The sequence below is a fragment of the Nycticebus coucang genome, chromosome 17 (genome assembly GCF_027406575.1).
Source record: "Nycticebus coucang isolate mNycCou1 chromosome 17, mNycCou1.pri, whole genome shotgun sequence".
Lineage (NCBI taxonomy): Eukaryota > Metazoa > Chordata > Mammalia > Primates > Lorisidae > Nycticebus > Nycticebus coucang.
Window position 1 is genome coordinate 72498949 of NC_069796.1, and position 15819 is coordinate 72514767.

At 45.5% G+C, this 15819-nt stretch overlaps 1 protein-coding gene across 2 annotated transcripts in view; it reads right to left on the reverse strand.

The window, feature by feature from the left end:
- Positions 1–15819, reverse strand: part of SLIT3 (slit guidance ligand 3) — a 677992-nt gene that overhangs the window by 140760 nt on the left and 521413 nt on the right. For both annotated transcript variants that reach the window (XM_053566757.1, XM_053566758.1), the window contains one exon: positions 11615–11778. In XM_053566757.1, coding sequence (XP_053422732.1) covers positions 11615–11778 — 164 coding nt within the window. The remainder of the gene's footprint in view (positions 1–11614; positions 11779–15819) is intronic.

A 15819-nucleotide genomic window follows, 5' to 3' on the forward strand; every position in this document is an offset into this window, starting at 1 on the left:
ACTGGAAATATCAAACCAGGCGGGAGGAAAAAAGGTGGCAGAATTTCCCCATCTGGGGCACGGATGTTGTCAAAGTGTCAATACCATCTGTGGTGACACTCAAGGCATTTTCTTTTCTTTTTTTTTTTTTTTGTAGAGACAGAGTTTCACTTTATGGCCCTCGGTAGAGTGCCGTGGCATCACACAGTTCACAGCAACCTCCAACTCCCAGGCTTAAGTGATCCTCTTGTCTCAGCCTCCCGAGTAGCTGGGACTACAGGCCCCCGCCACAACGCCCGGCTATTTTTTGGTTGCAGTTCGGCCGGGGCCGAGTTTGAACCCGCCACCCTTGGTATATGGGGCCGGCGCCTTACCGACTGAGCCACAGGCGCTGCCCCCAAGGCATTTTCAAATGGTTTTTCTGTCCAAGGAACATGTAAAGAAAACTTATTAGGAAAAAAAAGGCAAATGAGTTACTAGGTATTTTTGGAATCAGTTCTTGATTTTGGTTGAAGTAAGAACCACTGTGAATTTAAAGCAAAGTGATAGAAACCCAAGCAAATGCTACTCAAGAAGCTTATTTAGAAAGTCAAACATAGATAAACATATCCATTAGTAACTTAACCCAAGATGCAACAAGTTACCCAGAATCTTAATCACTTTCTCTGGTACTCAAATCAAATCTTGACTACAAGTAAATTTAAACATTTTAATGACATTTTTGTGCTTTGATTTCTACCTCAAAATGAGGGAAGTATCTCAAACACATGGTTGCTTTTTCAAATGTGGATGCTATGGCCCCAAATGGAAATAGAATACAATGGCCCTCTCAGGACCACATCCCACACCTGCTGGATCCAGGCAGCAGGGGTTATTTCAATGTTTTTCCAGATCTCCCTCATGGAGTAAAGAGTCAGGGATGAGACCAAACTCAGACTATCTCTGCAGGTCCTTTCATTGGTTGGGCAAGAGACCTCTGTATGGGGCCTCTTGGATAGGGATTAAACAAAAAACATGAAAAATATCTGCAGGGAAGAAATGGTTTTTAGTTCGGTCCCTATTCACTGGAAAAACTGAGTTTGGGAAGGAGAGTGAGTCTGGGTACAGGGTATGAACTGGAGGATCAGACATGCCCAGGGCAAGTCCTCCTTTAGACACTAAGGCTTGGAGTGGAGGGTCCCCAGCTCCCCATGACCCCAAGGGGGGATTCTTCTATAGGGGCTCCAATTGATGCCATTAGCCTAACTTAGAATTTCACCTTCCCAGAAAGCACCAGCCCAAAGACCAGAGATTCTTACTTCCCTTGACTTCACCTATATATACATGAAACAAAAACATAAAGCTGGCTCCTTAGCTAGGATGTTTGAGGAAATATCCTGTGCAGGGTCACCAGTGTCACACTAGTGGATCTAATGGAGACCATGGAAAATTCCAGAGAGATGATGAGTTCCACTAAAATCCTAGCTGGAACACTGTAGAACATGATGATTCTGGCTGTGTTTCAAACTGGGGAAGCCTTGACAGTTCTGAGGAAGTGGCAACACCAGCCAGCCAGCCTGGATGAGCCTCAGCTCAGGAACGAGAGGCTGCTGTGGCTGAGAGCGTGGGCTCTGGAGTCCCGAGGCCTCTATTTGAACGTGGATTCTACCATTTTATCCTTATTTGTGCCTCAGTTTCCCACATCTGTAAAATGGGAGGGGGGAATAATAATACTTCAAAGCATGGTTGTGTTGTGAAGGCAAAGCACATTAACGCATGAATGGCGTTCAGAAGAATGCAAGCACAGGTTGCAGCTCAGTAGTGCTAGCTGCTGTTACTATCATGGGGTCTGCTTTGCCACTGGTTAGCTGCAAGACCTCTGGCGAATCACACTTCCCTTTCTGAGCTTTTTTGTTACTGTGTCAGTGAAAAAGGAGTTGGAATGCAAGATGCCCTTTCTGGGACTAAAGATCATTTGCCCTTGTTCTTCAGAATGGAAGCACAGGGAGTGAAGACGCCTAATGACATCTTTTCCTCCTCTGCTTTGCCTCCATGTGCAGGCAGCAAAGTGGATCTGTAGCAGGAAGGGCTCCCATCCCAGCACCCTCAGTGGAGGGAGGTTGGGAGCAGTTGGCCTCAGATGTCAGGGCTTTTGAAGTACAGATGGTACTCCCCAAAGAAAACTGCCATGCCTGGCCTTCCACATCAAGGGGAGAGAGCACTGAGAAAGCTGGGGAGAATCGCCTCACCTGGGACACCTCCCTGTCTGGGAACCGTCAGGGACAGGAGTCTGAGCTCCTGCATTTCCATCTGTTTAGGCAGAGGCATCGGGTGGCCACCCCTCTTTTTGATCTGATAAAATACTGCTTAGAGGAGGTGTGTTGGAAAGGGGGAAGGAAAGACAGCACTTCCAAGGGCTTATAATGGCAATGGAAGCTCTGACATGGAGTTTTTTTCAACGTTATTCTCTGACTTCTATGTTGAAATTAATTCTGTTCTAAGCCAGACCCAGGTTGCAGCCCTAAGTGCCCCCTGGAAGCTGGCTGGGTCTCTTACAGGGTGGCTCAGATTCTGTTGGCAGCATGTGCTACATTTCAAGGGATGCTGCCAAGGCAAAAAATAGTATTTGAAAAAGATTCCTTAACCAGGTCATTAACAGCATCTTTAATTACTCAGAGAGAAACAATGGTAATTATAGCCTCTGATAGCACCCTGGGTGGCAGCTCCCCAGCCAGGCATTCACCATCTGAGGACCTTACCTTCTTTTTTGCACAAAACACTTCAGGCTTAAAATGGGATTGAAAGGTGGGTTCATCTTCCCTGGAAACATTCTCTCCTGATCAATGTCAACGGACCAAGCCAGTTTCCCTGCAGGCCTCTGAGAGCTATGTGGCAGAAGTTGCTCCCCTTGGCTGTCTCTGGACACATTGAGACTGGAATGTAAATTCCATAATGGCTGTGACTTTTTCTGTCTTAATCACTGTTGTGCTCTCAATGCCTAAAAGAGGGCTCGACACAAAACACGGACCCATCAGTCTACATCGGATGAATAAGAGGATGAATGCATGAAGGAAACTGTCCTAGAAGCCTGCCAGAAGCTATGGAGGGCAGTGTTCTTTCTGGAAGTGCCCTACAAGGAGGGCTCCTGAGTTCTGAGTATCCTGGACTCTGGGAGGCAGGATCAGATAAGATGGGGACATGGACCTCTCCTGCCTGGTTCTTCTTTCTACTGCTGCATTCAGTGCCGGCAAAAGCCCAGATTGCCTGGGCACCTGTAAGACCATGCCACCCGTGCAGGTCAGGGTGTCCTGGGTACTTTGCTAAGCTCTGCCAGCAGATCTCTCCCTGACAGCCTTTCCTGTCCATACATCTCAATGGAGGCAGAGGAAGTGAATTCCCAGGAGGACAAAGTAAGGAACTACACACGTATTTACCCAGCAATTTACATGACTATAAGCTGGGAGGCAGAGAGGAATGGGAACAGAGATTTTATGCTGGGACAGAAGGAATCTCTATATCTCTGATGGAGAGGGGATATCTAGATATGCACCTGCCCTCAGGCACATGTATGGTCTGTTTGTATAATACATTCTCTTGTGGGAAGGGGTATCTTGTGAATACACACTGTACTTGAGTGAGCCTGTCTACTGGCAAAGAAAGTGGCCTTAAATCAGAGCACAGTGGTGGAGCAGACTGTAGAGCCCTGTAATGTGCTTTCCAAGATGTTCTACTATCGACTTAGGAGTGCCTGTGGATTTGTTCTTCATTTCTTCATTTTAAAATAAGTGCCCAAGCTCTCTGCTCATGGAACTCTTTCAGTGATAGTAAAATGCTGCTCCACTGAGAGGGAAGGTTGTTTCCCTCCAGAAGAGGGAGATGGGGATGTGGCCTAAGTATTGTGTCTCCCCTCTGGGAACCATCTTGATCACCAGTCCAGCTCTGGAATCTCAGTCTGAAGCCAGAGCTACTTTTGTGGCAAATGAGGCAGGAACTAGAATGCTTGGGCTCCCAGTATGTCCTTAGACTCCCAGGACCATGACCTGATGACCTGAAGGACAAAGCAGAGCTTGGGGGGATGGAGCCTGTTCCCCTTCTTCATTGTTCATAGGCGGTGCTGCCCCCAAGCCTAGGGGGCACTTGGTGTGTGAGGAGGGAGGGAGGGTTCCCAGTCTGTCCCCTCACAGACAAAGTCCCCACAGTTGCTAGCATGGGTGCTGTACCAAGAATCTCATCTCTGCTGACCGTGTAACTCCCCCTCAAGTTCTCAGCAGGAAGACGGAGCGATGACCAGGGACCTGGCTCCTGACTAATGGCCATCTCACTTCTGCTCTTGTCCTAATTGGCCAAATGGGGATGACCACCATGCTCAAAGCAAAAGGCCCTAGTTTGTCTGCCCAGGTGAGTGGAGCAAAGATCTCCAAACTTCAGATCGAGGCAGATCAATGGAGACAGAAGGAAATAGAAGCCCTGAGAGAGGAGAGTATTTGGCCAAGGGCACAGTGGCCAAACTGAGACTAACCACCATTTTCATAATGGCAACCAACCAGCATGTACTAGTTGACTATGTTTACCATCTGTCAAATACCACTTCAAGTGCTTTGTATACATTATCTCACTTGGCCCTCATAAAACCTATGATTTATGTTCTTTGCTCTTATTCCCATTAGAATAAGATGAGGAAATTAAAGAATAGGGAGGTTATGCAAACTGCCTAAGATCATAGAACTAGTGAACAGCCATGTTCTAACATTTGGTCCAGTCCTCTTCTTTCTGCCTCCTCTGCCAAAATGACGACTCAAATGTCTCTCTTTATTCCCATGAAATTGAAAACCGTCAGAGCTTTGGAACCTCAGGAGGTAGGAAGAATGGGTTCAGTGGCCAAAATACAGACTGCATAAGCTATACTGGAGGTGACAGAAAACTCTTGTGTTTCAGCCATGTTTCTGTCTTAAAAAAAAATCTCAAGTACAATGAGCTATCACTTCACACTTTTGGCAGTAGAATGGCTACTACTCATAAGACAAAAGATAACGAATGCCAGTATGGATGTGGAGAAAAGAGAACTGTATATGGTGGGCATGTAGACTAGTACAGTCATTATGGAAAACTATAAGGAGGTTCCTCATGAAATTAGAAAAAGAGCTACTAGATGATCCAATAATTCACAAGTGGGTATCTATCTAAAGGAAATGAAATCTGTGCGTTGAAGAGGAGTCTACACTCTACTGCAGCACTGTTGCTCATAGCCAAGATACAGAATCAACCTAAGTGTCTATAAACAGATGAATGGATAAAGACAATGTAGTATGTATACACAATGAATATTGTTCAGCCATAAAAATGAGGAAATCCTGTCACTTGTGGCACCATGGATGAACCTGGAGTACATTATGTTTAAAATAAGCCACACGCACAGAAAGACAAATGCCACATGATGTCATTCATATGCAGAATCTTAAAAAATTGACCCTATAACAGAAAAAAGAAAAAAGAGCAAACAATCCCATCTATCATTAGGCAAGAGACATGAATAGAACCTTCTGTGAGGAAGACAGATGAATGGCTAACAAACATATGAAAAAAGGATCATTGTCCTGAATCATCAGAGAAATGCAAATCAGAACCACCCTGAGATATCACTTAACCCCAGTAAGATTAGCCCACATCACAAATTCCCAGAGTTACAGATGCTGGTGCAGACATGGAAGGAAGGGAACACTTCTACACTGCTGGTGGGATTGCAAACTAATACAGCCTCTTTGGAAAGAAATATGGAGAATCCTCAAAGAACTCAAATAAGACTTCCCATTTGATCTCACAATCCCACTATGAGGCATCTACCTAGAAGAAAAGAACATCATTTTATCATAAAGACATTTGCACAGAATGTCTATCACAGCTCACTTTACAATTGCCAAGATCTGGAAACAACCTAAATGCCCCTCAATGCAGAAATGGATTAACAAGCTGTGGGATATGTATACCATGGAGTATTATTCAGACGTAAGAAAAGATGATGATTTTACGTCTTTTGGATTAACCTGGATGGAGAGGAAACATAATCTCCTTAGTAAAGTGTCACAAGAGTGGAAAAGAAAGTATCTAATGTACTCAATTTTATGATGAAGCCAGCAGATGATCTAACACACGTCCACATAGGAGAAAAACTTAATTCTATTCAAGTTGGGGGGGAGGGGGAATGAGGAAGGAGAAAAAGGAGATGGGGGGATTGGTGTACTCCCACTTAATGTGTAGGGGGTGCATGGCACACTTTTTGGGTGTGGGGCACAACTATAAGAGGGGCTGAACCTAGCAGATTCAAAAATGGTGACCTGGTTGGTTGTACCCTCATAATAACCTGAAACTTCATTGACCTCGAAGAACTAGAGAGTAGAATGATGATTCCCAGGAGCAGAATTGGGTAGCAGGCGGAGGGAAATAGAGGTTGGTCAGCAGGTATAAAGTTACAGTTAGGTAGGAGGAACAAATTCTGGTGCTCAGGTACACAGCAGCATAACTACTGTTAACAATAATGCATTGTTAATACAGCTAGAAGACAGGATACCGAATGATTCATATGCGGAATCTTAAAAAATTGACCCTATAACAGAAAAAAAAAAATCCCATCTATCACTAGGCAAGAGACATGAATAGAACCTTCTCTGAAGAAGACAGATGAATGGCTAACAAACATATGAAAAAAGGCTCATTGTCCCGAATCATCAGAAAAATGATGTAATTGAAGGGTAATAGTTAAATATTTTACTTCCCAAATCAATTATCTTTCCTTTGAATCTCTTCGAACTCATTGGTTTGACCATCCATTTCATTCTTATCTGTCCTTGGCCTTGAATGTGAGCAAATCAATACCTTGATATGATTTACACAACGTATACATGTATCAAAACACCACACCATATCCCATAAATATGTTCAATTATTATGTGTCAATTAAAAACAACACAAAAAATTATACAGAATCTTTTGAAAGTTTAAACAACAAAAAACCTCACCTAACAGAGTGCAAGTGTACAGAATCAAAAACTCAAATGGCCTTGTGAGTATGCAGAAATAAATTAATTCCAATATTCAAATTAAGCATCCGTCCTGGCCTCTGGCCTTTCAAAAGCCAACAACAGACTCAATGACAATGGGACTCAGCAATTATGATGAGAATATAAATGAACGTGATTTAAATACCAGAGGCATGATAATTTTGGGAATGGCTAAATAAACCTAATAATCTCATTCCTGCAATGTCCAATTATGGTATTTTAATTAAAAGCTCCTAAGGAGATGGGTGGCTAGTCATGGCTTAACTTAATTATTTTCATACTTAGTAACTAGTCCCAAATTAAAAAAAAAATAGAAAAAAAGGAAAAGTTTCTCATTTCCAGAAAGACAAGCATATGTCATTTTTTAATAATAAATGAAGAAGGGTTTATGAGAGACTGTTAGGATTAAGTATTATTCTACGAATTGGAGTACCTGAAAAATATAAGACATGGCTCCTTAGGACCAAAAGATTAAGATTAACATCGTTATGAAAAGATATCCCACATTCAAGGCCAAGGGCAGATAAGAATGAAATGGATGGTCAGACCAATGAGTTCAAAGACATTCAAAGGAAAGATAATTGATTTGGGAGGTAAAATATTTAACTATTACCCTTCAATTACAAATTGTGACTGGTAGAAACTCTCTCAGATTAAGGTACCAGGAAATTAACATATAGAAGGTAAATCAGAGAATTTAAACCCCAAAATCGACCCTTTAGACGAGGATGGAGAAAATAATCCCCTAACAATTTCCATGAACATGAACTTTTTCTCTGCTCTATTATTCATGACCTGTGATAATAAAGTTCTGGCCTGGTCCAGGCCACAAGAAGCACAGACCACAGACTCTTCAGCCCTAGGGCCCAGCCTTCCCCTTGCAACAGGAAAAGTTCACAGAAATCCTTTTAGCTGTAGCTGACAGAAACCAAGTAGTCAAGTCATATTAACAGAAAAAGATGTTAATAAAAATATAAAATAATGACATATTCCCTAACCCTTGTGAAAAACTCCCAATTGTCTACCTAAAGGAAGAAAATAAATGTCTTCAAGTGGAAGGGTGCAGTTGATAGAGGAGATGAATTTTGCCAAAATGCACTCCTGGCATTGGTGGCGTGATAAGGAGCCCGCGTCCAGGGCTCCTGGGGAGGAGAGACGGGGCTCCAGACAGTTGCATTTATTTCAAGGGAGATATCAGAGACTTGGGCAGGCAGGGCCCTCACAGGCCAAGCAAGATAAAGCTCTCTACTGTCTCTGCAGTCATGTGTTTGGTGAATTTTTCGATACCATTTAAGGGCTCAGAGAGCTTTCCTTATGCTGCCTTGACAGGGACTGCTGGTAATGAAGCCACACTGAGAAATGGCTTAATTGGTGTCCAATGCCTTTCCTCTCCTGAGCAGGTGACCTCTATTTTTTAAGAGACGTTCTTGCCCTCTGTTCTTCACTGAATTCCTCCTCCTGTAAGTTATCAGGGCAAGAGCTTGAATGAGGAACATCTGTGGATTTGCAGCTTAAAACAACCACAATCATGTCTGCTCAAAACAGCCTCTTCAGATGTCTTGCTGGGCTCTAACATCAGGGCAGACCTATGCCATCAGGGACAGTGTGTGGGGGGTGGCCAGTCCAAGGAAAAAGGCTCCCCTCTTTAACCTCCCTCTATAGGGCTTTGGGACCGACCATGGATGCTCTGACTGCACGCTCACACCATGAGCCTTCTTCCACCAAGGGTGTCCTCTGACACTCTTTTCTTGGACTCAAAAGTGCCTTTAACAATTGTTTAAAGGACAGCAGCAGTTTTTGGAGAGTGTGCTCTTCCTGTACTCCACTGGCAAACTGGTGGGGGTTCATTCGTCACAGACGTTCAATGCACCGGGGCCCCCAGAGCACTGCATATAACTCTGGCCTTTTCAGAAAGTGACTCCATTCTGGTTCTTAACCCATGAGAGAGCAAGCCTGGGAAAGTACTTAAATAATCCCTTATACATCAGGGTCCCAAAATGTCATCAGGGTCCTAAATTCATACCACGGGTGAGAGGATGGATGTCTTGAGTCTTTGGACTAAATCCTCAAATAGACACCTGACTTTATATTCAGAAGCTGCAAGGTCCATCATAAGCAATGGGCTTAATTCCTATAAATAGGAGGTGATAAGCAAAGTCCTGCGTAAGTATTAACTGGTCTGCTAGAGGTAGACGTCAGAGAAAGGTGATATGAGGCATTAGCTTTTCTGGGACTTAAGAGGGTCAGCCTCGCGTGGTGCCTGTGGCTCAGTCGGTAAGGCGCCAGCCCCATATACCGAGGGTGGCGGGTTCAAACCCGGCCCCGGCCAAACTGCAACCAAAAAATAGCTGGGCGTTGTGGCGGGCACCTGTAGTCCCAGCTACTCGGGAGGCTGAGGCAAGAGAATTGCTTAAGCACAGGAGTTGGAGGTTGCTGTGAGCTGTGTGAGGCCACGGCACTCTACAGAGGGCCATAAAGTGAGACTGTCTCTACAAAAAAAAGAAAAAAAGAAAAAAGAAAAAAAAAAAAAAAGAGGGTCAGCCTTTCTCCCATGAGTTTGGGACCTGAGTGTCCTGGGGTAAGCAAAATCTTGTTGCTCTGTTGACCGAAAAGTGCTCCCCTGAAGAAGTGGCATTCATGGTTGAGCACTGTGTTAAACTTGGCACCCACCTATAATGATGTGTTTTAACATTCTCTCTAATTAGTTTTTCTCACTAGCTCTTGGCTGACTCCTGCACTCTCTAATTATTTCTTTCACTGGCACTTATGCCGATATTGTACCTTTTACCTGATAATTACTGTAATTATAGTAACTACATTTGAATTTGGTGCCTGAATGATAAACAGTTTTATTATATAGGTTTGATAGGAAGTGATTTCTAAGTGGGTGTCTCTAGGAAGTTATTCAGGTTCTGTGTGAAACACATTAAAATATTTTCTGATAATAACATGATGAGCAATATCATGATAGGAGGAAGCAGAGAAGAAGTTAAATTCAGGAAACATTCCTGCGAATTGCACATGGAGTCTAAGCAGAAAAGGGCCAGTCTGCGCTCTTGGCCATACTGGGGCCAGACAACACGTGCTGGGCTTCAAAACCCTCCGTGCTGAAGGCTGGCCGCAATTAAGACCCTCCAAGGCTAATCTCCCTGCTGTCTTTGTTCTCTCCTGCACACCAGCTCCCCAGGCTCAGCTTTTAGAGGCCATTGGTCCCCCAGGTCCAGAACTAGCTTTCTGGAAATAGAAAATGTGGTGGGTTTCCCACCTCTTTGGGAAGCTCAACTGAATGATTTCTTTCTTTTTTTATTTTAGGAAGTCAAGGGATTAGCTCTACTTCTTTGCCACCAGAAAAAGAAAGAGTTGGTGGGAATGAAAGATGTCAATGAAAAGTAAAAACGAACAAGCAAACAAAACTTAGGACCAGGTGTAAAAGCTGTATCATTTGGGAAGATCTTGAGTCACTCAGCCACCTCCCATCCCTGGAGATGCAAGCTGCCTTCAGTTATGGGTCTGCACAGTTCTGTTTTCTGTATTATGCAGACAATCTGTGCTTCTATTATACTTCAATTACCCACAGATCAAACTCTTTATGTTTGCTCAGCACATTTTGTGGAGCCACTAAACTATAATAATTAAGCTCCACTTATTTAGCTTTTACCAAGTGCTACGATTATGCGAAGTGCTTTATATGCATTACTTCACTTAATCCTCCCACCCATTCTTTGAGTTATGTGCTATTATTATTTCCATTTTGCGGACGAGTGGTAACTTGCCAAAGTCACACACTAGTAAGGGGCAGAGCCTGGATTTCCAGCCAAGCAGGCTCGTGGACGCCACAGCTTACATTATCCTGTCTCCCGATTTCTACGAACAATGCATAACAAGATCATGCTCACAAAAAAGCTAAAACTCCTCTGTTATGCCTGCTTCTGTATTGAGTGTGGCTTAACAAACATTAGGTTTCTTTGCATCCATAGATTATGGGGCATAGAGAGTGATTCCTGAGTTCCTTCAGCATTTTTCTTTACCAGATGACAAGAGCTTCTGCCTTTAAATCTCGAGGCACACCAGAGTTCTTTAAGTGACCACCGAGTACTGGGGACAACCTATAGGGTTCCTCCCACACCAAGCTCTGGGTCAGGGTGTAGGCTCGAGACCAGGCGGCAGCTGGGGAGAAGCCCTGGGTGGGTGAGTCTGAGCAGGGCAGGGGAGAGCAGGTGGAACATCGCACCTGAGCAGGGCAGGGGAGAGCAGGTGGAACACCGCACCCGAGCAGGGCAGGGGAGAGCAGGTGGAACACCGCACCCGAGCAGGGCAGGGGAGAGCAGGTGGAACATCGCACCTGAGCAGGGCAGGGGAGAGCAGGTGGAACACCGCACCTGAGCAGGGCAGGGGAGAGCAGGTGGAACACCGCACCTGAGCAGGGCAGGGGAGAGCAGGTGGAACACCGCACCTGAGCAGGGCAGGGGAGAGCAGGTGGAACAACGCACCTGAGCAGGGCAGGGGAGAGCAGGTGGAACACCGCACCCGAGCAGGGCAGGGGAGAGCAGGTGGAACACCGCACCCGAGCAGGGCAGGGGAGAGCAGGTGGAACACCGCACCTGAGCATACATACTCCTTCTTTTGCACGTCCGCCACGTTGAAGCCCCTCAGGTGCACTGGAGCCATGCAGAGTGTGAACTGGCCAATCGTCCTCCGCTGTCGCAGCCAATCTGAAAGCCAGGCCAAGTGGCAGTCACAGTGCAGGTGGTTGGAGTGGAGGCGCCTGGGAAAGGGGGTCAGAGGAAAAACGCGGTCACAGAGTAAAGTGGTGAGGGGTGAGGCTGCCGCCGGCCAGCGAGAGCGGACAAAACCTCGGTTGCTCCTTTCCCCAGTGTGACAACAACCCCCTCCCCCACCACCGGGAGCCGAGGGAAGCCTTTCCCTCCACCCTCCTGAGAAGCAGGGGCCTCATCCCTTCCATTGCCAGGCCACACCCAAAGGATGCTCCCAAGGTTCTAAGCCACTGCTGATTTCTTAATAGAAATTCTGCCCCTTTCTGTCCCACTCAAGCAAACCTCAGTACCTAGGAGAGGGAGAGTGTCAGTCCTACAGTGACAATCCTTATTCTAGTCAGATTCGCAAAGGGGCGCTCGTGTGTGCGTTTTAGTACTTTAGCTAGCCCGGGTTACAGCCGGCTGGAAACTGCTTCTTCCCCTCAGTGCCCCATCTGTTGCCTTTACCTGTCGGCTGTTCTTCTTCATTTCCTCCCTAAGTATCCATTAACGAACCCACTGTGTGGTGGGCCTGAAACCAACACCACCGTGTGCACAAGCTGCGGTGAGCAGGGCACAGACCAAAGGGTGTCCCTTCTCTCCGTTCTCCTACATAAATAGGGTGCTGTCCACTCCACACCTTTTCAATTCTCTCCTTCCCAAGTTCAGTGGCATCTGATGCATTCTGACTGATTCAGGTATCTGAAAAGATTTTCTAGCCAGTTCCAGGACTCTCTGGCTTTCCCCTGCTGGCAGCTGTGATTCCAGATCAATTTTTTGCCCTCAAGTAAGAATTCCTGCAGGGGTCTGCATGCACCTGTCACTTTTGGTGGGAATCCCTCAGTTAAATGATTTGAACTTCATTCCACTGCTGGGGAGGCAAACTGAGGCTATCCAGGGGCTTATGAGGTGTTTACTCAAGGTCTCTCTGTCAGAGATTTCCTATGTCCACATTCCCTACAACCGTAGGTCATCAGAAGTGGTAGCAGGTGAATTTCAGTCATATCAGCTTATCATAGACTTGTGTTTCTGATGCAAATTTTAAATGCTTGATTCTGGACATGCTAATCTGCCAGCAATATCTTGGGACTTTCAAGTACTCTGCGTCAGGCCCGTTAATATTGAGTGCCAGCCCAGAGGAGTGGCTCTGGAGAGAGCTGAAGGGCTCTTGATCACACTCCACTTAGCATAAGGTCAACATAGCCAAGCGCTGGCCAAGTGCAGCTAACACTTCTGCCTCCCTTCTACCACTGGGTGGACACACATCTTCGGAAGGCTGGGGCCCCCGGACATGCTGGCTATTTCAGGGGGCCCAGATCCCATTCTTTAAAAGACAGACTAAAGGAATCCATATCCTACCTAAGACACAATTTTCTGCTAAAAAGTTTTTGAAAAGATTTTTATGATTTTGTTTTAAAATTATTAATCTTGATGTAATTCTCTTTGTGTACATGTATCTTAACAGTGGGTTGTGCACATTTTCATAGGCTCCTAGGCCCAAGATACAAAGAGTGTAATGTGACCCAAGTGACTCTCCCCGTTGTGTTTCAGAGCTCAGACTTCCTGAGCTGAGGCAAACACAGCCTCCTCTTAGCCTGGAAATTAGAAAAAGTGAGATCGGAAGGCAGGGGAGGAGGAGGACCTGCATCCTAGGAGGGAGAGCAAGAACTGTTTATTCAGCGAGGACTGGCAGTGGGCCTTCAGCTGGGCACTGTTTCCTAACAGCAGGAAGGGAAGGAGGGGATTCCACGGCCAGTTGGCCTCCAGGGTGTTAGTGTTTCCTGGGAACCTGGCAACAGGAGGTGTGTCCACGGGACACAGTGCATGCAGGGCAGGCTGTGGTGGCCTCCACTTCTTTTGTGTGCCATGAGAAGCAGAATTGTGTTTTGAGAGTTTGTGTTTTATTTGGAAGGTGGTTGGTCTCGTTGGCAGTGAGTCCTGGAAGCTAGGGCAACAGGGATTTGCTACGAGCCAAGGAGCGTAGGTGCATGAGGCGGGTCATGGATCACTGTGAACAAATCCCATCAGTCCCAATCCAGGGTAGGAGATCAATGGCGTTTAGGTAAGTCAGATCTTACTGAGCTGATTAATTTCCAGGATAATAAAAATGTCAGAGGTTTCCCGTTTGGAAGATTGTGTTAGGCTGGTTTTTTCTTAATACTGGCCGGCTGGCCCCAAGCTACCTCTCTCTCTAACTTTGTTACAGATGGCTCTGACCCCTTTGTCCATCTTCATATGAATTTTTCCCCTTCACAAGAGGACTAAGCAAAAGAGGTGACTCAAACTGACTTGGAAGCCATGTGAAGGCTCTTGTCAAAAGCCCAGGGCAGGGTCCAGCTCTAGTTCCTCCTCTTGGAATTTTATAGATTCTTGCCTTTCACAACATGTCTGGGAGAGGAAATGGAGCAATATCCCAAATACTAATACTGAAGGAAAAATAATCACAATGAGCATGAAATTAAAGCTCGCACAGTGCCAGGAGTAGTTCTAATCCTCTTGAATGAGAATTGAATATTTTAATTACTTTCAATGATTTTGGTGCGGTGTGATGACAATGACACAGGGAGGGTGGCAGGCCCGGGCTCTCAGGCTGTGTCGAAGCTCTTGATGTAAGAAGCTCTCCCCTTCCTCTCCTTGTATCTGCTCTTGTGCTTTTGCTCAAGCTGAATGGTGCGAACTCAGGCTCTGATGAAACACTGCCTGAGTGTGATACTGGCTCTGTGCTTTCTGACTTTGGACAGCAATTTAACTCTGGGCCTCAGAGATCTCATCTATAAAATGGGGATATTAATGGCACTTCCTTCCTAGGGTATTCATGAGCATTGAAATGATTCACGGGAAGTGCTGAGTGCAAGGGCTATAGCACACGGCAGCACACTGCAGAAATGTTTGCTATTATTCTTATTATTACGAGCTACAGGAAACTAGCTCTAGACTTCTTACCAATACGTGGCCCTGCCTGTAGAAGGCTATGGTCTCTTATTTAGATATCAAAGCACTCAAGGCAGCTGGGCGGTTTCTGTATGTTGTTCTCCAATCTTTTGCTGATGGACACATCATATTCCATGTGGATGAAACCACCCTTACAAGAACATAAGGTGAATGAATACAAATGTCAATTTTTAAAAGGTGCCTTTTAGCTACAGATGCTAAATTAAATTTCCAGCAAATCCTTTTAGAGAGGGTCAGTGTTCATTTTCTATAAAATGTGGCTTTGTGAATTCAATATAAAAGCTTTCCTTTAGAAATCCCATTTATGACTTCCTTCCTCTCTCCTCTTCCCTCCTTCTCCACCACCACTAGCTGCCTCCCCCCTCACACTTTAATTACAGTGAAGGGGGATTAGTCAGCTCAAGTCTCCAGGGAGTTCTGTACAGAGCCATCTCTGAAATTAAACTAAAGAGAAAATGGCAGCAGGCAGGGAGTGAAGCCAACAGACGAGATTGATTGATTGATCTACACTCATCAGATGGATGTTCAGGACGGTAGAGAAGAACGACAACAGAGACGAGAAGGAAAAAAAAACTGTCACACTCTCTTCCCCCTCCCCCAGCGCACCCCAAACAAAGCACCCAAGATCCATGTTCCCCAACTCCCACAGAACCAGCCCGGCTTCTGGTATTGCTGCTTCTAACCTTAAAATAGCAAAGAGGGGTAGGATAAATCAAGAACAGCCCACAGGGACCGAGAGTCATTCTTCTCCCATGCAACGCGCTTGTGTGGGGTACTGCAGGCCAGCACCCTGAGGCTTACTTTCTGCTTCTTGCCCAGAAGCCCTGGGCTACACTCTTTCCCTGGGAACTTTGAAGAAGTCTTTGAAGACAAAACAGTGGCTCCTTAAAATTCCATTACTGTACCATCTCATGTTAAGAGGGAGAAAAAAAAGAATACGTTTTTCTTGGCTGGGTTGTGCTATCACAGGATGGATCCAAGGAAGAATCTGGGAAGCGAGGGTGGAACCTGGGCTTGGATTGTTATTGTTCTTTATAGTAACCAGTATTTGCCATGTGCACACCAGGTATCAGGCATGGTACAGGCTGGGGTGTACTTCG